Below are 23,262 nucleotides of genomic sequence, written 5' to 3'. Positions count from 1 at the left end.
TCAGAACGTTTTGCTGTCTGATACTAGGTGGCTGTGTTAACATAGGTACGAGCACACTTCTTATTTCTGTTACGAATAAAGGAGTATATAGCCTACATGTTTTTTGTGTTAAAGTTTTCATATAATTATTTAGTAAGAATTATTTCTTCATTTTCTGTAAATTAAATGTTTTAGTATACAGGGTGTAAACGATATAAGCTACAAAAAAAATACTGGTGACAGAGCATAAATAACTTGAGAAACTTGATAATTTAACACAAAGTCATATAATACATATTCCGTTGAGAAAAAAATCAAATAGCGTTTCTGTAACTGTCAAGGTTTTCCCAGAAGAAATGTGTTTTGTGAATCTAACGTTTTTGAAACTGGTAATAGACAGTCATTACTTACTTTTCCCGATATCTACTCCGAAGGAGTCGTTTGTTACTCTGTTGTGTACTGACACTTATGGCGGACAAGGTCGTAGTTAGGGTTTTTCTCGCGGTTCTGGCGTTTTTCCTCAAATCAGGCATGTACGTCATTCTGGCATGTACATAAATTCCACCTAAAATAGAATATTTACCAAAATTAAAATTATTAATTGTTAATGTTATATAAACTCCTACAAGTTCTAAAATGAATTTCATAAAGCTCTAAATCTCTCTTTTTAGCACGTAGAAATGCATTTTCTAGTTATGACTGACTCACAAGAACCCTTACTACAAAGCAATTGCACAAAGCGACACAACCGGGGAACTAGTGACAAAATCACACTCCAGCACTACTGCGTAGACCTATCAAATTTAATGAAAGTAGAAAAAAATGTATATGTGACTCAGTTTATGTCCCATCATTGTATCTTTGTTATATGTTGAATAAATAGATTCGAAAGCGTGTCATTCATTGTTTGTGTATTGCAGCAATGAAATTAACATGGGCGACCCGCGATACTCGAAACTAGCTGATGGGACCCTCATGATTGAGAACGCAGCAGACACAGATGTGGGAGTGTATGAATGTATGGCCAAGAGTCCAGCTGGAGAAGCCAAATCCAGATCCGCCAAGATGCATTACCAGAAAACGAAAGGTGAGCCGTAGCCCATAAGTAGTATTGCAATGTCGTAGGAATCGTTGTCAAAACTTGCAGCTACATGATAGGAATCGTTGTCAAAACTTGCAGCTACATGATAGGAATCGTTGTCAAAACTTGCAGCTACAGGATAGGAATCGTTGTCAAAACTTGCAGCTACATGATAGGAATCGTTGTCAAAACTTGCAGCTACATGATAGGAATCGTTGTCAAAACTTGCAGCTACAGGATAGGAATCGTTGTCAAAACTTGCAGCTACAGGATAGGAATCGTTGTCAAAACTTGCAGTTACAGGATAGGAATCGTTGTCAAAACTTGCAGCTACAGGATAGGAATCTTTGTCAAAACTTGCAGCTACAGGATAGGAATCGTTGTCAAAACTTGCAGCTACAGGATAGGAATCGTTGTCAAAACTTGCAGCTACAGGATAGGAATCGTTGTCAAAACTTGCAGCTACAGGATAGGAATCGTTGTCAAAACTTGCAGCTACAGGATAGGAATCGTTGTCAATACTTGCAGCTACAGGATAGGAATCTTGTCAAAACTTGCAGCTACAGGATAGGAATCGTTGTCAAAACTTGCAGCTACAGGATAGGAATCTTGTCAAAGCTTGCAGCTACAGGATAGAAATCTTGTCAAAACTTGCAGCTACAGGATAGGAATCGTTGTCAAAACTTGCAGCTACAGGATAGGAATCTTGTCAAAGCTTGCAGCTACAGGATAGAAATCTTGTCAAAACTTGCAGCTACAGGATAGGAATCGTTGTCAAAACTTGCAGCTACAGGATAGGAATCTTGTCGAAGCTTGCAGCTACAGGATAGAAATCTTGTCAAAACTTGCAGCTACAGGATAGGAATCGTTGTCAAAACTTGCGCCTACAAGATAGGAATAATATTGTAATGTTAACAATTGAATTCGGCGTAGCTCAGTGGTCAGAGCGCTTGGTACGTAGAACCAAGGACCCGGGTTCGATCCCCGGCGCCGGAGCGAATTTTTCTCCTCAAATATTAATTGTCAACATTACAGAGATTATTCTGTAGGAAAATTAATAAATCCATAATATTCTCATAGCTAACAGTGCATCATAACTGCGGAATCCCGGCCAAATAAGTCACTCAACTGAGTGCGCTCCTAGTATACTGGCAGTTGACACTATACATACACGTCAACATATATATGTATAACTTGGAGTCAGGCCACAAAGGGAAACACTGAAGGAGGAAGATTCGATCCGGTGCTGTGGATTGAATTCGGCGTAGCTCAGTGGTCAGAGCGCTTGGTACGTAGAACCAAGGACCCGGGTTCGATCCCCGGCGCCGGAGCGAATTTTTCTCCTCAAATATTAATTTACATTCTAATGTTTGTATTACGATGCAAGCAACTCCAAAGCCTGATTGACAGTATGATTAGATTTTTACGAATAACTTTTAAACTAATGATAATCGGGTCCATATGAAGAGGTGGATTCCAAAATGTCCTAAGTCCTTTTTTTTTAAGATTTTTACCTTGTTTTATTCACGTTTTAATTTATCCTTTTCAAGCCCATAATTATAACTGTGTAAGTTTATTTAACAGATTCTCCTAAGTCTTTACTTAGATCCGTTTGAAAAAAAAACATGCTGATACTAGGGGCGTAACATTTATTTTATCAGTTTTTTGTCATTTTTCTCATTGTATTTTATCATTAAAACTTAGGCCAGCTTGGAATCCACCTTTTCATGTTCATATGACATTTTATGCTCAAAACGCCCTGTAGAACTGATTCCTAAAGCGCGGGTCACTGGTCATGAATCACCCTGTATAAGAATTTAAACATAGCTCTTTGATACTGAGAGACAAAGAGAGAGGAAGCAAGAGAGTGTTTCATCCTTTTATCGTGTAGAAGAAAAAAACAGGCAAGTCACACACTGGAAATAATCACCATGGTCAGTATTACTCCGTTTTTTTAGAATTTTACTTTGATACCAAAGTTCGATCATAGCTTTTCATGTGTTTTAACAGAGAAGCCGCATTTCCGCCGTACGCCGTTGGACCAGGAAGTAGAGAAGGGGGCCACGGTGAGGCTGTACTGCGCGGCATTGGGACAGCCTCGCCCAGACATCAGCTGGTCCCATGATGACATCCCAATTGTGCCCTCGGAGAGGTTCCAGGTCAGTGGACTTCAGCGTAATAGTTTCATACACATATCTTTCTATTCATACATGTACATCTGCACGTTCAATATGTAGAACACGTTTCAAAAACCTTTCATCATTCATGAATATGCAGTACAGTATCCAACTGTGAAAATATATTGAATGAAAACTTAATGTATCTTCACTATATATTTACTAACTAGCCGTACCCGTGCACTCCGCTGCACCCGTTAGAAATAAATATAAAGTAATTACATAATTAAAATAGGACGTTTGATCCAGGGAACATTCGTGTTTGATAGAAGGATAAATCGTTTAATATGTTACTTAATTTAAATTGCATCCAAATAATTAAAATGCGATCATTTTGGTCCAGAGACATTCATTTGGTGCAATGACAATTCCTTTAACGTGTTTCTTAATTTTTATTACATGCAACCATAGTTTAATGAAGATTGACATCATTTAGATTTAATGTGTATATTTTATTTTACTTGTTATAGGTTTCCATTCAATTATGGTAATAACTTAATTTTAACCCTTGTTTTCTACGTATTCAGTAAATGGCGCTTGGCCCACTATGGTTGTGAACCCTTCAAATAACTTAAATTATATAATATAATATAATATATTATATTATATTATATTATATTATATTATATTATATTATATTATATTATATTATATTATATTATATTATATTATATTATATTATATCAGGAGTCACTGTAATAACATTATAGCATTATGTCCATCTAGAGAAAATACACTTTCCAATGGTGAAATAATAATTAATTATACAAATCGGTTAATTTAGCTTCCGATATTACTTCATACAAACACAGAAACATTCTCTGAAGGCTATCTTTCATAGCTTTCGATTGTTGCTGTCCAAGGCCCCTTATAGACGAAGTCATTTGTTTTTTAATTCATTACACGGCCTTAGATGGCAGTTATTTTAATTTTAAAACTCATTTATCTCATTAAATATCAGTCCTATCAAAATTTTTCAAAGAATAAAACTTATCGAAAATTATTTTTGAAGAATCTTTTGTTATGTAATATTTTTCACAAAAACCAATAATAAGCGAGATATTTCGACTTATTTAATTCAGGCCCCCTTATAACTCCCCTTTTAAATAATGTATTTTGGATGCCATATAGCTTAAAATCTAAGTTACAACGAACTTAATTTATATTCCAATTTTCATCGAAATCCGTTCAGCCATTATCGCGTGAAAAGGTAACAAACATACAGACAGACAGACAGACAGACAGACAGATAGACAGACATACAAACAAAAATTTCAAAAAAGCGATTTTCGGTTTCAGGGTGGTTAATTATATATGTTAGGACCAATTATTTTTGGAAAATCGAAAATTACCAGAAAAATTTCGGCTACAGATTTATTATTAGTATAGATATATGGGCTAATGTTTTCATAATGGGTATATTTCCGGTCTTCTGAAAGAACGGTTATATTTTATTTAGAGCTAATCCATTTCGGGCAGTGACATATTTAACGTAATTATATGGACCAATGTCTCGAAAACATGTATTTCTGAGTTTTAAAGAATGTACAGTATTGTACTGGGAGTTAATTTATTTTTGTAAGTGTATATTAAACATGTACATACAGCAGAGTCCGTATAGGTCAGTTTCTGTCAGATGCGTTTCCAATTCACTGTGGGCTAAAGCAAGGAGATGCACTATCGCCTTTACTTTTTAACTTTGCTCTAGAGTATGCCATTAGGAAAGTCCAGGATAACAGAGAGGGTTTGGAATTGAACGGGTTACATCAGCTGCTTGTCTATGCGGATGACGTGAATATGTTAGGAGACACTCCACAAACGATTAGGAAAAACACGGGAATTTAACTGGAAGCAAGTAAAGAGATAGGTTTGGAAGTAAATCCCGAAAAGACGAAGTATATGATTATGTCTCGTGACGGGAATATTGTACGAAATGGAAATATAAAAATTGGAAATTTATCTTTTCAAGAGGTGGAGAAGTTCAAATATCTTGGAGCAACAGTAACAAATATAAATGATACTCGGGAGGAAATTAAACACAGAATAAATATGGGAAACGCCTGTTGTTATTCGGTTGAGAAGCTTTTATCATTTAGTCTGCTGTCAAAAAATCTGAAAATTAGAATTTATAAAACAGTTATATTACCGGTTGTTCTGTATGGTTGTGAAACTTGGACTCTCACTTTAAGAGAGGAACATAGGCTAAGGTTGTTTGAGAATAAGGTGCTTAGGAAAATATTTGGGGCTAAGAGGGATGAAGTTACAGGAGAATGGAGAAAGTTACACAACACAGAACTGCACGCATTGTATTCTTCACCTGACATAATTAGGAACATTAAATCCAGACATTTGAGATGAGCAGGGCATGCAGCACGTATGGCGAATCCAGAAATTCATATAGAGTGTTAGTTGGGAGGCCGGAGGGAAGAAGACCTTTGGGGAGGCCGAGACGTAGATGGGAAGATAATATTAAAATGGATTTGAGGGAGGTGGGATATGATGATAGAGAATGGATTAATCTTGCTCAGGATAGGGACCAATGGCGAGCTTATGTGAAGGCGGCAATGAACCTCCGGGTTCCTTAAAAGCCAGTAAGTAAGTATATTAAACATGTAATATGCGTTTTCGTAATATGCATAACTCATTTCTAATTTTTTTTTTAAGAACGGCTGCATTACACAAAGAGCTAGACTATTTTGTGCAGGTATAATATATTAAATATTAGGGGTCGATGTTTTCATAAAGGATGTATTTATTCAAGAACGGTTAAATTATACTGAGGATTAATCTATTTCATGCAGGCATAACTTATGCACTAAATAATATATATGGATCAATGTTTTCATTCATGGGTATAGCACGCAGCGTATGAAGTTCGCAAGAATTTCTCTTCTCTATGACAGAACCAAAGCGACAACTATGCATTGACCTTGAAGTGAATATTCAGTTGATGTAGACTTTAGTTAATGACTTAATTGTTGCTATGACAATTTTATTGTGCGCGTCATAAAATTTCGTTTTATTAGTGACTTTGATCAACAGTAAAGACTATTTATGATGCTAGTGTACTAAAAAAGGTATTTCAACACTGCTAGTGAATATTATCGTTACCGAGTGAAGTAAAATATGTAATGGAATTATGCCAATCGTAGAACACAAATTATTTTATAAATTCAACATTCAGTAACTTAACCAATGTTATATCATGCTGTATAATTTCAAAAACAATTAATTTATTTACATTAAAAATATACATTAAGAAACTATTATATACGGGTACATAAAACAGAAATACAAATTAAGGAATTTATCCTCGTTTGAGCAAACGCTCGTGATGGGAAGTAAACTGACCTGTAGATATGCAGAAAGAAGAAGATAAAATAAACAAATTAATATAAGCCATAAAATAGAACAGATTACAAAAACAAGAGCCTATATGATAAAGAACAATCACAATTTAAAATGTTCATAACAAATATTTACAAGTATAATAATGATAATAATAATAATAATAATAATAATAATAATAATAATAATAATAATAATAATAATAAGACTAATATTTACTAATTTTATCTAACCCTATGTTAAGTTCCCTTAATAATTTCGTCAATTTTCAGTTTAAATTTGATCATACTTATGTTAGCTAAAGCAGGGCACTGAGAAATTAATTTGTTGTAAAGTTTTAAGGGGTTAGGTACAGCTAACAGCAGTAAAATTTTTGGAAATATTCAGTATTTTTTTCCTCCATTACTGTATCTTGTACAATAATGAAAATTTACATGTGTGAAACACTGCCCTTCTGCTATATGAAAAAAATATTTTTACGATTTTAAAAAAATTATTTATATATATTTTTTTCAAAATTCAAAGCGGTGGCAGTTCACTGTGCAGTGATGAAGCATTTCCCTCATAACTCATAAACTTGTTAACTTTTTCGTGTTCTATCCCTTTTATTTTATTGCTGCAACTAGTGTTTACAATATCATGCTCTTTCAACTACATTCCTTAATAAGTAATATTTTTTTTAATTTTGTGTTAGAAGAAAATACTGATATTTGACCATTTTAAAATGAATTTATTTTTTATCAGACAATCTATTAAAGGCAGAGAAGTGATTTTGCACCACATTGCAGATATAACATGCATGAATACACACAAAAAATTTCATCACAGAATGTTGAATAGTTTTTTTAGTTATGAGGGAAAAGCTTCATCACTGCACAGTGAACTGCCACCATTTTGAATTTTGAACAAAATATATAAATAATCTTTTTTATATCGTAAACATATTTTTATCATATAGCAGAAGAACAGTGCTTTACACATATTAATTTTCATTATTCTACAAGATAAAGTAATGGAGGAAGAAAATGTTAAATATTTCCAAAATTTTACAGCTGTAAGCTGTACCTAACCGCTTAAGCCATAGTTGAAGCCATGTTTCATACCAGCAGCTGTCGAACTTTTGGATTCTGTAAAATGAAATATGTTTCTTCTCGTATTATAATTATGCCAATATGTGTTAAAATGCTTCTTGTTCTTATGAAAGAAGGTTAATAATGTATATTTATGCTCGACCATGCCGAAATGTACTAATTATACACCCGGTAGCAGTCCTTTAATGCATGTCATTAAAGTACACCTACTCATTAAAGTACAGGTCTTCAGCCAATGATAACTCAGCTTACATGTGTTCAGCCAATGACAAGTCAGCTTTGTACCGTTATAAAACCGCAAGTATCGATTATTCTCGGATATGCAATCGAAAGAGAATTAGCGAAAAGTCACGGAGGCTGGAAATCCAATACTGTCGCAGAAGGTTATGTTCTGTTACTATAATAATTAGCGTTAATTGTAAATAATATTCAAATAAATTCAATTTATCATCTCGTTTTTCAATGTCGAATTCAATAATCAAGGTTATAATATTATAATATTATCAAGTTTAACGGGACTACGTCAAGGTCAATGACATTATTCTTCCTCGGAAAAAATAAATACTTTCGCGTCTGCGCACATCTCACAATTCACGACCTAGAACAAGGTCACTTCCGATCTTGTCAGATACAAATAAAATGTATACATCTGAATACCGGTAATTTCAAGTTAGAAATATGGTCGAGCATAAAAAGTCGTATGAAACTCGCCTATAATGGTAATTAAGCTCGTATGAAAATTATGAAACTCGCTTGCGCTCGTTTCATAAATATCCATACTCGATTCTTAATTACTATCATTATAGGCTCGTTGCATAATGTACTATTATCAGGGGCGGCTTTCGAAGAGGGGCTGCGGAGCTGCAGCACCCCCAGACATTTGTGGCTCTTGTCTCGTTTTATGGTGTGAAATACATTTATTATACAGTCTTTATTTAGCGGCTCGAATTAAAAAAAAAATTCGCTCTCAATGACATGCACGCAATCGTTAGTGAAGTCACTTCCTCCCCTGGTGCTGCCAGAGCGAAACCAGAGACAAGGACTATAGGGTGAAGCCATTTCCTCCCCTGGAGCTGCCAGTCTCGTCTCGGATGCTTTGCGCGTTAGTTTTACCCCTCCTCCCTACTGCCCCTTGCCGTGAATCCAGAGTTTCCAGGCGCTGCAAAATTTGCAGCAGTTTGTCAGTAGCGCGCAGTTTTAAATACATTTTCTTTAATGTTGTGAGTATAACAAGTGCAACAATGTTTAATTATGTACAATATTTACAGTCTATTCAGTTCAGTAGCTTAATAATTCAGGAGAAATGTGGAATTAAGTGCCCATCAGTTGAATATCATAATGGAAAGAGACGCTAAACAAAATACAAAGGCCCGCATATTTTTTGATAATTTATCCAGTATCCCTGCTTTCTTCTCTCGATCTCCTCACAGTCTGTATTAGATTAATGTGTTTCAAAGACAATTCCATCAACAAGATGGGCAACAAGATGGATTTAAAATAAGAACAGTAAATGTTGTTCATGAGAAGAAGGAGCCATTGCTAGAATGTTTTCAAACCATAATGGAATCTGAAACATCTAACATCACAATAAATTAGGAAAGCCCCCTGGTGCGTACTCTTGAATATCCTGAATCCAATTTCTGGCTCAGTTATTTTTTTTCATTTATTTATGTATCGTGTAGGCCTATATATATTATACAACCAACTACAACATCGCCAGTTAGATATTTCTAAGGTTCAAATCTGCATATAAAAATTAAATTATGGTTTATTTAACGACACTCGCAACTGCAGGGATTGTATCAGCGTCGCCGGTGTGCCGGAATTTTGTCCGCAGGATTCTTTTAAATGCCAGTAAATCTACTGACATGAGCCTGTCTCATTTAAACACAAGTTACAAGATAAGGCGCATGGAACTAATCTTTAAATAAAGTAAGTTGCTTGGTTTATTTTTGTATGCAGCCCCCCTTAATTCAATACCCACGAGCCGCCACTGACTATTATATATCTTCTCTAATTTGAAAACGTTAAAATTTGTATTGTTTGTTTCCAGATCTCGTCTGACAACACTCTCACCATAACCGACATCCAGAGAGAAGATTCTGGAACGTACAAGTGCTCAGCTGCCAACTTCGTGGGTCGCATCACATCCGTGGCATACGTCAAAGTCAACGGTAGGCACAAATTTCCCTCCGCTCACTTCGCTATGAAATGCTTGTGATTTCACTAATTCAGTAGCATAGATTTAGTCCATGACCAGAAATTATATTACATTGTCCACATAGCTGTTATTTTGTCACGGCACAGACGTCATAAATTACTCACTTTGAGGTTATGCATCGTCATCCCCTATTGTTATTTAGTTTCTGGTCATTAATTTTACATTCGTCATCTTCTTGTACAAGACAGCTGTTATTAGTGGTCTTACGTTGAGGTTAATAAAAACACCATCAATCTGCGTCCTATTTAATACATCCATACTAATTGACGCAAAGACAGGGGACAATGCCAGAATTTTAATTTGAGGCCATTGGATTGCCGGGAAGAGCTGACATATTTCGTGATCCTGTGGGTAGAATGTGACAGTTGTACATGTTTTATGAAGGGAAAATATTTTAGTAGTAATGTAGTATGACACCATATATTTACAGCTGTATACATAAGATAAAAAGTTGGTAAAACCAGTGGCAGTTCGTGAATTTTAATCATGAAGAAGCACACTTATTAAAAATCAAAATATCAAATGAAAACATGCTGGGATACTGTTTTGAAGATATGTAGTGTACCAAACGTAGCCTAAACAAAATGATTCAACACATACATGCTCTTCCAATTATCAACAATGCTCATTTGGAGCGAGTTTTTTTCGCAAATAAATTTCTGGACTGACGAGACAAACCAGATGAGACCAGAACCTGTGAAATCAGAACTAATTTTAATGTTTTCTATAGAGAATTTTCTGATTTTGTTTCCACAAACAAATAACTATTAAACAAAAGCAAAGGAAGCAATAACTATTGTTTTAAAGTAGAATGTTAATGTGGCGAATCTAGTAACATGTATATCAATCGCTTTGCTTTTAAAAATAAAAGACAAGAAAGACTTTTATATCATCTATTTTAACGTTCAACCAAAATATCAGTACAAAGGTAGTAACCCTAATTGTAATGTTTTATAATTGAGTTTCAAAATACAAGTGTATTTACATTGAAACAAGTTGTAAGTTTTTTTAATGTAACTTACATTTATTTTTAATGTGTTCTAAATTCCCATCCCCTACAGTTGGCAACCCTAATTCCATATCTATCGAATGAACAAACACATTCGCTTAAAAACAAACAAACATTACAACTATCACTACATTCATATTCGTCGAATAGATACGTACACACCCGCTTCTAAAAAAGTCATAGGCTATATACTCGTATTTTCGATTCCAAAGATATCAAACATTAAAAACTGACACTGCAGTCATATTCCTTAATTACACTCATATACACGCACTTCCAAAGAAAACATTAACGTTTGAAGTGGCACTCCATTCATATCCGTAAAATATACTTAGAGCCCCTTCAGACGAGGCCACTTTTAGAAGCGCTGCCGCTTGTGAATAATGGATTTAAATGGAGGCCTTCATACACAGCCACAGCCACAGAATAGTGGCGCTGCAGACGCTCTAAGTGGTTTGCTTCGCGCCAGTGGCGATCACTAAATTGGCACTTTCCGTCACGATACATGGAATTAAATTGTAGGTTTCAGACGGGGCCACATCCAGGCCACTATTTTAGTGGCGCGTCTATGGCGTTGCTAACGAAAACTGTTGGACCACCAATTCCTTAGACCGCCACGACAGTATACAGCCTGTTGTGCCACGGGGTTTTACTTTTTTTATTTTTGATTCTATTTAATCTTTATTTTTTTATTTAGTTCCGATTTTTGTTTCAGTATTTATTTAATGGGTTTTATTCTTGCTTATTTATTTGCTTTTAAATTATTTTATATGTAAGTTTTTGCAGGATTCAATTATTTCGAATTTCATTGGTAATTCCTGCTAAAAACTCTTGAAATAATTTCTTAAATATGCAAAAAATAACTTTTTTATTGTTCTGATGTAAATCATCAAAGTATCAAATGGTCCTCGATTCTGTCGTTATAAAACTAATGGATGGACCTAGACTCTTCTATTTTTACGTCTATTATTTATCCGTATGAGCAAAGTTTCCAAATACTTATATCTCCTTCTATGTCCATGTTCACTGGAAGACTGAAAAAAATCTCTACTAAAATTTAATGTATTAAGCAGCTGCACTAATGCGAGTTCGTAGCGTCACTAACGCACCAGGCCTCGTCTGAAGGAGCTCTTATACACACTCGTTTCAAAAGAAATGATAAAAGCTCCGAGGTCAGTCTAAAAGAACATGGTTATTATTTACCCTACTAAAACGATACTTTGATACACCACTAAATCGTATCTCGAATGTAGCCGGTCATGATACTTGTACAAGAAGATGATGTGAATATTGTCACATTTTACTAATAGTTCAAAGAGAAGTGATTAGCACATTCTAGACCACTAACACGTTTAGGAAGACAAATGAGAGTTATGAGTTCGACTGAAGCAATAGGATGCACATGTGGTACAGAATCAATGTTGCCAACTGACACTTTAGTTTACCGTCGTATAATTTGTATGTGTTAGCGTGCTCCTCCTTAGAAAGAAAATTCTCATTTTATTTTGTTCCTAAAGGAAAATTAAACAAATCTGAGATCCAGAACATTACCAAACAACATTTTCCTGCTATGGAAACCTTGCAGTTCCTTAGTAACAGTATTGTTGATTTTGAGTTTGTGAATTAGTGCATATAGTAGATTAAGGGATTGTCAAAGTAAATTTTCAACTTTATGAGAGTACTAACATCGGAGAAAATAATGTCTGGAACAATGTTAAATAAAAACAGTCATTCCACCCCAAAAAAAGTTTTGAAGGTTAATTCTTACTTTCTTATTATACATTTTACGCGTTTCATAGCAGTCCAGTTCCTTCATCCTGTTGCGAAAGATGCATAACGTTTGTAGTTTATTGTCTTGAACTACAATTGAAAAGATATGCAGGATACACTGGACTGCAAAAGAAATGCCGAGTCGAAGTCGCTATCGATTTAAAATATTATTGTATTACGAAGATTTCACTTAGGAAACATTACAAATATAGATACGCAGAAGGCATGGAGGAGAAATGTGTCGTTAAATGTTTCAGTTAGATTCAATTTTCTGTTCTGTATGTGTATTTATAATAAAATAATTCATAAATGTTTTTGTTAATACAATATGAAACGTAACTGGCCGCATATATCGATTGTAACAATGACAACATTCATGGATAATAAGGAAGGCTGTGGAATACCATATAAACTGCAATTTTCACTATCTTCGTGTAATATTCTTATTAATGTTGTAAAATAAATAAAAGTACCTATATGAATAATTTAAAATCAATTCATATTAACATGTTATAAAAGTCGTATTTACATGTTTTTGAAAAACTAATCTCAGGATAATAGCTTTCCACCTCGCCATGTTTGCTAAAGTTCTCGGAAAACGATATAATTTCGTATCGGCATTTCTTTTGTAGTCCAGTGTACACCTATGTAAAAAATTATAAAATAACGTAGAATATGCTAGTAATTGGTACAATAATTAATTTATTATTTTATTTGTGTTCGATACATAAAATTGACCAATAGGCCCTACAATAATTCAAAATTGTCTCTTTAATAAGCAAGATTTCAATACCACATATCATCCTGTTACTTCGCATAGAGTCTGCTGTTGGCTAAACTAACAAATATTTGTTTTTCTCCACTTGCTGATGTAGAATCAGAGTCACTCGCGAAAGGTAACTGCATGCCATCACTGCAGTAGTATCGCTTTTCTTTATGTAGCAGATAGTCTTTTGTTTCAGTAGATAGCCTTTTTTTTCAATATTGAGTGCATGACTGCTTTCATTTTTATGTAGCATTTTGAGATCTGTGTATTGTTTAACAAATAAGATAAGAGAAAAGTTATCATTTATGGAATAATTCTTATTTTCTTTCGTACGAATAACAATCTTAAAAACTTTTATGGGTTATGGAGTACTTATATAGCGGATTCGAAATACTTAAAATGCCTAATAATTATTATTTCACTAATGACTTTGTAACGACCATGCAAACAATTTTAGATACAGTGAAAAATGTAAAAATTAAGACAAAATGGAAAATACTCACATGGAAGTTGATAAAACGGCCACTTGTATAACTCTGCCAGGTTTGAAATGACAGCTCGTTTCGGAAGTATGGCTTCCCCTCACCCTACCGCATGAACTCGTCCATGGTTTCGTATTTTAGTCACAGATTTATTTGCATTTTTGGTCCAGGGGAAATTACTCACCTTTAACGCAAAAAAAGATAAAGATCGCCTTGGAAACAAGTTTAGTATATTAGTATTTTCCACTTTCCAGTACTTTTCATACTTTCCACTGTACCTGGAATTATTTGAATGGCCGTTACAGTGACATTAGTGAAAGTTCAATGAGGTAGTTTTAAGTATTTCCAAATCGATAATAGTACGCTACCATCCGTTTATGTTTCTTTTAACGTTATAGAAATATAATGTAGCTTTCAACTTGCATTTTTCGCTTTCTTTAAACTTATCTTCGTAGTTTCGTGTGTTTGTGTTGTAATGAACCTGTGCCTTTATGGACTTATTAACTTTCAGGATTATTTTGGAAAATAAACCTGTTTACTTTGCAGGTTTATATTATGTTAGATATATAGAGTTATTCAAAAGTAAGTCACATTTTGAAATAAATATAACATTTCGAATGCACTAGTATGAATATAGACAATGCATATTATTTTGTTTTATTGTTAGATAGCCATTTGTTTCCTTTTTTATTTATATCATTCAAAGAAATTAAATTACATAATATATATCTATTGCCAAAAACACAGCCTGCATATTTCTTGCTTTACACTTTATTCGCTAAGAAATCTAAAATAATAGCTAGACTACTTTTCACGCCTGAATATGGTTCCATTTCAGAAAAATCCAGGTGGAACTTGTGGTAGACAAAAAGTGTATTCGGCAGGTTTCCTCCCGTTTCGTAGTCATAATTTCATCAATCTGTCACCATTTTTATCCCTGGCAAGCCTGCAACTTGTCATATTGTCTCATATTTTATCATGTCCTAATATTTGATCACTCACGTAGTCTGAAAACAGATTAAAATGGCGGGGAAAATGCATAAGAAAATAAATTACAGTATAAGGAAAAATATTTCAATTGATGTTATTTTTTATATTGAGAAAACTACGCTCTATCAATATTACGGCGTCAAGTTTAGTAAGAAATAGCTGGAATGATTTAAGAGTCTGCAACAGTGTGTTTAAATTGTCTATGTATTATTTGTAGTTATTACCTTGCATGTTTGTATTGACTTAGCTAGATATGTAAATAAATTATGATATATCTTTATTTTAATGAAGACGATGAATGATTTACGGTCTTACTAATAAAAACTCTTTTCCAGACGTTCAACTGTCTTATACTTACACAATGAATAGCTCGTTTATAAGTCGTGTGTAAATTCCTGACTAATAATCACTACACACGTCGTATATAACAATATAAGTGTTACACAGCTACGTCATAATTTCGTCATTATTTTATTACGAAAGGTAATAGAATAATTGAGATTCTCTATAAAATCCGATAGTGTGCGCTAGTGTGCCACGCAAAATATCGATAGTACAACTGGGCCTGATCGATTACCACGCTATTTGTAATTTAGTTATGTATTAATTTTGAACTGAACGTTTGTCATTTTGTAAATAGTAATGTGTAATTTTCTAGGTGACCGTGTTTTTATATTCTTTTGTTTTATTTGTTGGATACGATTGTCTTTATGTTTACAAATTCGTAATTCGTACAAATAATTTATCAGCATATCAATAACAACCTCATAAAATTACTTACAAAAAACACTCCCAAAAATAATATAGACTTATGAAAAAAAAAATAAATATATTTTTTTCAAAGATTATAGCTACAGCAATATTATTCTAATTATTCTATGCTCTTTGGTTTGTTCTTCTATGGTTACAGGCAACCATTATCATAAAATGACAATCGATAAGAACAGCTGTTAAAAGACGGCCATTTCTTTCTATGTACATTATTTAAACAGGGGGTTTTGTGTGTATAACTGCAGCAAAGCAATTTCCATGTATGGTTACAGGCTGTTTATACATCCATCGCTTATGCATGGTTTATTATTAACGTTTTCTGTCCCAAATATGCATAAGTCTGGTATAAAACGTAAACACAGTTTATTAGTAAGACCGTTATTCATTAAGAAAACTATAGCCTATAAACAAATGTCAAATGTATTTCATTCTTTTAGATTGCTACAGTAAAAAATCCGAAAACCATTTATTCCAGTCAAGCTATAAATTCTTATTAATTTATTACTGTTAATAAAATAATGTTTCCTACGTAGTAAGAAGTAGAAACAACGAAATTATTTGCAAAAGTACAAAATATGTTAAATTTATTTCCAACGTTTTATTAATCTGGTTACACTTCACTTAAAACAAGTTTTCAGTTATGTCATTTTTAATTGCTGAAATTACAATTAGTTATCCAGCTATATGTACGCAAGATTACCGATGGACGATTATATAAATCAGCATGGTCCGTTGTGCTGATTTTGTTGGCCCTCGACACTTTGATATTTAAAAAAATACAATATAATCTTTGTCGGTTGCACATATTTATGCTCACAGAAATGGGGTTACCATCCGTCCGGTAAAAGGAGGACATGTTCTCTTTTTTAATCATTTTATTCTGTCCGGCAGGCATTTAAAAAAAATTTTGAAATGTCCGGCATTTCGCATTTCAACTAGAATTAATATGAATATTGAATAATGTGCGATATTATGCATAGAATATCTAAACAAATGGTGAAAACCTATTAAAGAATTTAACTGCTTTCAATGGTTGAAGCTGGAGTACATAAAAAACATAAAATATGATGATCTATTGACATGCATTGAATTCTTACACTTCACAAATGTCACTATTCATGATTCTAAGCTACTTTATCAGTTTGATTCTGCAATGTACAAAGATATGCCAATCAAGTTAATTTGGACAAAGATTTAAGTTTAGATAAACAATGATGCAAATTCTTCAATTCCAATAGTTATGCGAGCACTGAAACTTTCTCAGAAGTCAATTCTATATATTTATTCCAAGTCACAATGGAAGTGTTGAGAGAATATTTTCCCTAATATCTGTTCTATGGACCAAAGGACAAAATCGCACGTTAACGGAGACAGTCAGAGGTAGCATAATAGTGAAATATAATTTCAAGGACATGTCCTGTGAACGGTTCCATAGTTATTTGTTACAAGATATAAGTTTGTCTCTTCAGGCTCTTGTGCACAAAGTGGGCTCCATCGATAGGTAGGGTACAGATGTAATACTGATCCAGCAACTAGTGAGAAAACTGACTAAGGTGAGCCATTGTTTTTATCTTTAATTTTGTTCATGCCAATTTTTAAAAAGTTCTCCCTTTTTCAGTAATGTCCTCTTATTTTAAATTCCATGTCCTCCTATAGAATTTCTTGTCATGGTAACCCTACACAGACTGTAAATTTATTTATGTATTTATTTATTTATTTACTTACTTATTTACTTATTTATTTATTTACTTATTTATTTATTTATTTACTTACTTATTTATTTACTTATTTATTTACTTATTTATTTGCTTATTTATTTATTTATTTACTTATTTATTTACTTTTTACTTATTTATTTATTTATCTGTTTATTTATTTATTTATGTACTTATTTACTTACTTATTTATTTATTTATTTACTTATTTATTTACTTATTTACTTACTTATTTATTTATTTATTTACTCATTTATTTACTTATTTACTTATTTGCTTATTTATTTATTTATTTATTTACTTATTTATTTATTTATTTATTTACTTATTTATTTATTTACTTATTTACTTATTTATTTATTTACTTATTTACTTACTTATTTATTTATTTATTTACTTATTTATTTACTTATTTACTTATTTATTTATTTACTTATTTATTTATTTATTTATTTATTTATTTATTTATTTATTTATTTATTTATTTATTTACTTATTTACTTATTTATTCATTTATTTATTTATTTACTTATTTATTTATTTATCTGTTTATTTATTTATTTATTTACTTATTTATTTATTTATTTACTTATTTACTTATTTATTTATTTACTTATTTATTCATTTATTTATTTATTTACTTATTTATTGAATTATTTATTTATTTATTTACTTACTTATTTATTTATTTATTTATTTACTTATTTATTTATTTATTTACTTATTTATTTATTTATTTATTTATTTATTTATTTATTTATTTATTTATTTATTTATTTATTTATTTATTTATTTATTTATTTATTTATTTATTTATTTATTTATTTATTTTGCTAATAATTGTAACATAAAACATAATATATACAGAAAAACTTTAGCTCGCCCCTGAAAGGGTAGAACTCGTGCTCAGTACTTCAGTACTTCCTGACTGCCAACCATAAACTGCAGTTGCCTTTTACTGTCATTTAGGAAACCTAGCAACCCTAACGATATCTGATATTATTAACAGAAATTCATTCAGCATCATATACAGAGGTCTTGTTGATATCACCGAAGGTTCGTTTGTGTTGTACAATGTTTTGTTTCTGTGACAGTTGTGCCGAGTTTCACCACACACCCAGAGAACCTGACTCTCAAGAGTGGGGGACTCGCCCAGTTGAAATGTGTCGCCGACGGCCTCCCTGCCCCAACCATCAGCTGGTTCAAGGACGGGCGCAGTGTAGCTGCTGGTGGTCGTATCAGTATTTCTGCTGGAGGTTAGTACTGCATTCCCAGTATATCCAATAGTACCTAGATTACGTTACTCTTGAAGAGTACTTACTTACAAATACCTTTGTGCGAGATCGTGCGTATTTGCTTGTTTTCCGCACAGAACCAATACGCGGTAAGTGTGAAATACCACGTTCAGTATTCCCAAATTAACACACATAACAATTTCCCTCTTCTTACCGCTTTTAGCGCGACATTCATTTTACTGCTTTAGGCTTTTAACATATTATTTTTAGAGACGTTTAACATAGTAATAATTATAAATTGGAAACTTATTGTTTTTAAGTATTTGCAAAAATTAAGTAAAGTCTACTACTCCACGAAACTTATTGCATTCCTGATACAAGTAACATTAAGGAAGCCGTGAAAAAATCAACAAGATTCCAGATGCCGATGTTATTACTGCAATATGTTATATAAATAATATTGTTAAAATATTAAAATGAAAAATAAATAATTACATAACCTTACCGTTTGTTTTAAGTTCGCATTTATAGACTGGGGGGGGGGGGAAGACAGACGTATATCACGGCCTGCTGGAGTATAGTAAACACAGAAAACATTTTATAGCAACAATGTTGAAGAAAGATATTTTGGTGTTCCGAAGTTGCCGTCATTAAACAGAAACCAACATGGAGATTTCATTGCAACTAATTAGAAATTCGTCTTTCAGGTATGTAATAAACGATCTTCGCACAAAATAATGTACGATACACGAGCGGTATGTTTGTTTTCATGTTCTCGGAAATTAAAAAAAGCTCAACTAGGCTACGTTTCGCTTTTTCAATCTTTTCCTTGACCATGAAAACGTCAACATACCGCTCTTGTAACGTATATTACTATTAAAGAACCCGGAGGTTCATTGCCGCCCTCACATAAGCTCGCCATTGGTCCCTATCCTGAGCAAGATTAATCCATTTCCTACCATCATATCCCATCTCCCTCAAATCTATTTTAATATTATCCTCCCATGTACGTCTTGGCCTCCGCAAAGGTCTTTTTCCCTCAGGTCTTCCAACTAACACTCTACAGCAGTAGTTGCCATACACCACGAAATTGTGACGTAATAGAAATGCAATCCGCACACCACAATCGCAGGAGAGGGGTGGAGTGGGTATCTCCTCAGGTAATGCAGCGAATAACAATGCAGAGACAGACTGTGACCAAAAAACAAAAGCAATATAATATTCTTCTAGTTATTAACTTTACACGCATTTTTCCATGTTAATTTTTTATCTTCCTATTCATTATTGTTGTATTATTAATCAAATAAAATGAATTTATTTTCTTATTTACCATAAAAAGAACGTGTACTTTATATCAGGAGATATTTGAAATTAGACAAATGTACCAGGCTGGTCAGGAAGTTGTAAATTACGCTACATACGTCGGAAAAAACGTCGAAGTATTTTACACCGATTAAGACATAGAAGCCGATACTTTTTATTGTCAGTTTAAAATTAAATATTCAAGTTACATGTAAGGGCTGGTAGTCTTTGTAACAAGAAAAATAATGACAACGTACATTGTTCTTTTATACTTCATTTAAAATTTTACAACAAATTAAGTATCTCATATTTTTGCCATCTGCAAAAAATAAATACTTTTCCTTCCATGCTCCTTAAAATTAAGTTTTTACTTACTATCTGTTTTCGAAAAGACCTCTAAACATATTATCCTACACACTTGTAACATTACATGTGGACGTCCGCTGCTGATAAATGTCTTTACTTATATCGAAGTGAAGGCTGTAAACAGAGGGTGGGGGTATGATGCCATGGTTACGCTTGAGTGGAGACAGGGGCATGTGTCTCAACACAGCTTTTGGCGATCACTGCTCTACAGGGTGATGATTCACGAGGATTCACCGTCACTTACGGAGCTTATTTCCGAAGACATTCTGAGCAAAAAATATCATATAAACATGTGTCCTAATCTCAATATTTTCAGAGTTACACTAATTTGAAGTTGTTTGTAAAATATTATTATTCTTTAGTTTTAAGGGTGAGAGAATATTACAGATAAAGAATGAAGTATTCAGGAGTATCTTTTCTTAAATTGGCTATTATTCTGAAGCTAAAAATGTGTTGTGAATTCTATAGTTGCTTCGTACAGAATTTTTCTTTCGATTTTTAGTTATAAAATTACATTTTTCTTACGTACAGTATTTATCACAAAAATTGTTACAAATTACGCCACTCTTTTAAATTCTTCAAGACTGTACATTAGGATGCATAATTAAACTATAAAGAATCAAGTTACTAAAGTCGTATGATTTGTAACAATTTTTGTGATAAGTGCGTAACAGTACTGTAATTTTTAGTCAAAAATTGGAAAAGAAACTCTGTACAAAGCAACTGACAACATATTTTTAGCTTCAGAACACTAGCCAATTAAAGAAATGATACTCCTGAATAGTTCATTCTCTATTTTTAATATTCTTTTACCCATTAAATTAAAAAAGACAGATTTTTTTACTAAAAACTTCAAATTAGTAACTCTGAAAATATTGAGATTAGGACACATGTTTATATGACTTTTTTTGCTCAGAATGTCTTCGGAAATAAACTCCGTAAGTGACGATAAATCCTCGTGAATCACCCTGTATATGCATTTCTGGATACACCCGTAGGTGTTATATGCCCTGCCCACATCAGACGTCTGGATTTAATGTTCCTAATAATGTTAGATGAAGAATAAAATGCGTACAGTTGTTTATGTAACTTTCTCCATTCTCCTGTAACTTCATCCCTCTTAGCCCTGAATATTTTCCTAAGCACCTTATTCTCGAACACTCTTAATCTCTGTTCCTTTCTCAAAGTCAGAGTCCAAGTTTCACAACCATACAGAATAACCGGTAATAGGTAGGCCTATAACTGTTTTATAAATTCTAATTTCAGCTTTTTTTAAAACAGACTGGATGACAAAAGTTTCTCAACCGAATAACAGGCATTTCTCATATTTATTCTGCGTTTGATTTTCTAACTATCATTTATATTTGTTCCGTTGCTCCGAGATATTTGAATTTTTCAACTTTTCAAAAGATAAATTTGCAATTTTTATAGGCCTATTTTAATTTCATACTATGTTCTGGTCACGAGACATAATCATATCCTACTTTGTTTTTTTTTCGGGTTTACTTCAAAACCTACCTCCTTACTTGCTTCAAGTAAAATTTTAGAAGTGTTACAAAAAGTAAATCATGAAACATTTGTTAATTTGTTTGAGAATTCTATATTTCTTCTTTGGCCACATGCTACTATTAAATGGGAGAATGTATTACTTTTCTTAACTCACTAATTTCATGTATTGATAAGTTTCATCTGCTACATTACAGGCCAGCAGTTGTACATTCAGCACGTGAAGGAGTCCGATTCAGGTCTGTACACCTGTCGAGCACAGAACATCGTGGGCTTCACGGAGACCAGCGCACACCTGATTGTGAACGGAGTTTTCCGGGATGTGTCCACTCAGCACTTCGCACAGAGGGACGGCCCTGCGCCCAGAATGGTCATCACGCCGTATAACATGGAAGCACCCAGGGGCAGCACCATCGAGATACCGTGCAAGGCTGACGGCAACCCCAAGCCCACCATCACCTGGACCAAAGATGGTTCCACATTGTCACTCACCAGGAAACACAGGTGTGCCTACACCGAATTTACTATCCGCATATACAACTTGCTAATTCGTGTAATTCTACGTATCTTGTAAAGGTAAGCTTTCACTACATCGTATCGCACTCCCCGTACGAATCGCACGCAACGGATATTTTAAGTGCAGTGCGTTCACTGTAAGCTCATCGCCTCATCGGATTCCCTATCAGGTGTTTAAAACATGACGTCGTACGATATTGACATTACTGAAAGCAGAGGAGTTGAGGTTAGGTCTATTAATTATGACTGTTAGCGAATAAGAATTTGTAATTGCTTCATGCGTCTTAATTGAAGAGGAAGAAACGAAAGAAATATTGTTACATAATATATATATGTAAGAAACGCCTTGATTACTGTAATGGGAATACCTCAAATTATATAATTTTTCGCAATTTTCTACAAGCGAAATAAGTTTTCCGTCTGCCATTTTGGCGCGACACTGAACATGGCACAACATAATAGTAACAGTTGAGCAATTAAAATTGATTTATTAAAGAAGGCCATGATCGCACGCATCGGAAAAGTTGCTCATCCGAGAAACGTGGACGGATTTGCCGAGAGCCGATGCGTGCGATACGATGTAGTGAACGCGGTTACATAACAATTACAGTAAAGATTGTCTTTTTCCGATCCGTGCGATTCGTCCGATGAATGCGGTACGATGTAGTGAACGCTTACCTTAAGAGGTCCTTAAATACTTGCACATCAGTGATAAGGCTGGCAGCACACTGCATCGGGTGTCCCGTCTTGGACGTCCGATACCGGACAAGATTTTTGATATCCAATTATTTATTATTCACGTTTGTCCAAATATACGCTATGTCAGCCGTGGCGAAAATGTGATTGTGCGCCGAGCCACTGTGTAACCTGTAACGTGCATAGCACCTATGGAGGGAGGCGGACACCCGAAGGGGAAGTGAAGCAACTGTCTGACTTA

At 33.5% G+C, this 23,262-nt stretch overlaps 1 protein-coding gene across 1 annotated transcript in view; it reads left to right on the top strand.

Moving 5' to 3' along the window:
• Positions 1-23,262, top strand: part of Pxn (Peroxidasin) — a 216,704-nt gene that overhangs the window by 142,690 nt on the left and 50,752 nt on the right. The window contains exons 8-13 of the mRNA XM_069845069.1: positions 900-1,066; positions 3,071-3,219; positions 9,730-9,850; positions 13,552-13,572; positions 18,495-18,656; positions 22,007-22,313. Coding sequence (XP_069701170.1) covers positions 900-1,066; positions 3,071-3,219; positions 9,730-9,850; positions 13,552-13,572; positions 18,495-18,656; positions 22,007-22,313 — 927 coding nt within the window. The remainder of the gene's footprint in view (positions 1-899; positions 1,067-3,070; positions 3,220-9,729; positions 9,851-13,551; positions 13,573-18,494; positions 18,657-22,006; positions 22,314-23,262) is intronic.

Source organism: Periplaneta americana, chromosome 14 (genome assembly GCF_040183065.1).
Source record: "Periplaneta americana isolate PAMFEO1 chromosome 14, P.americana_PAMFEO1_priV1, whole genome shotgun sequence".
Classification (NCBI taxonomy): Eukaryota; Metazoa; Arthropoda; class Insecta; order Blattodea; family Blattidae; genus Periplaneta; species Periplaneta americana.
The sequence above is the reverse complement of the archived record's forward strand: the minus strand, read 5'-3'. Positions and strand labels throughout refer to the sequence as shown.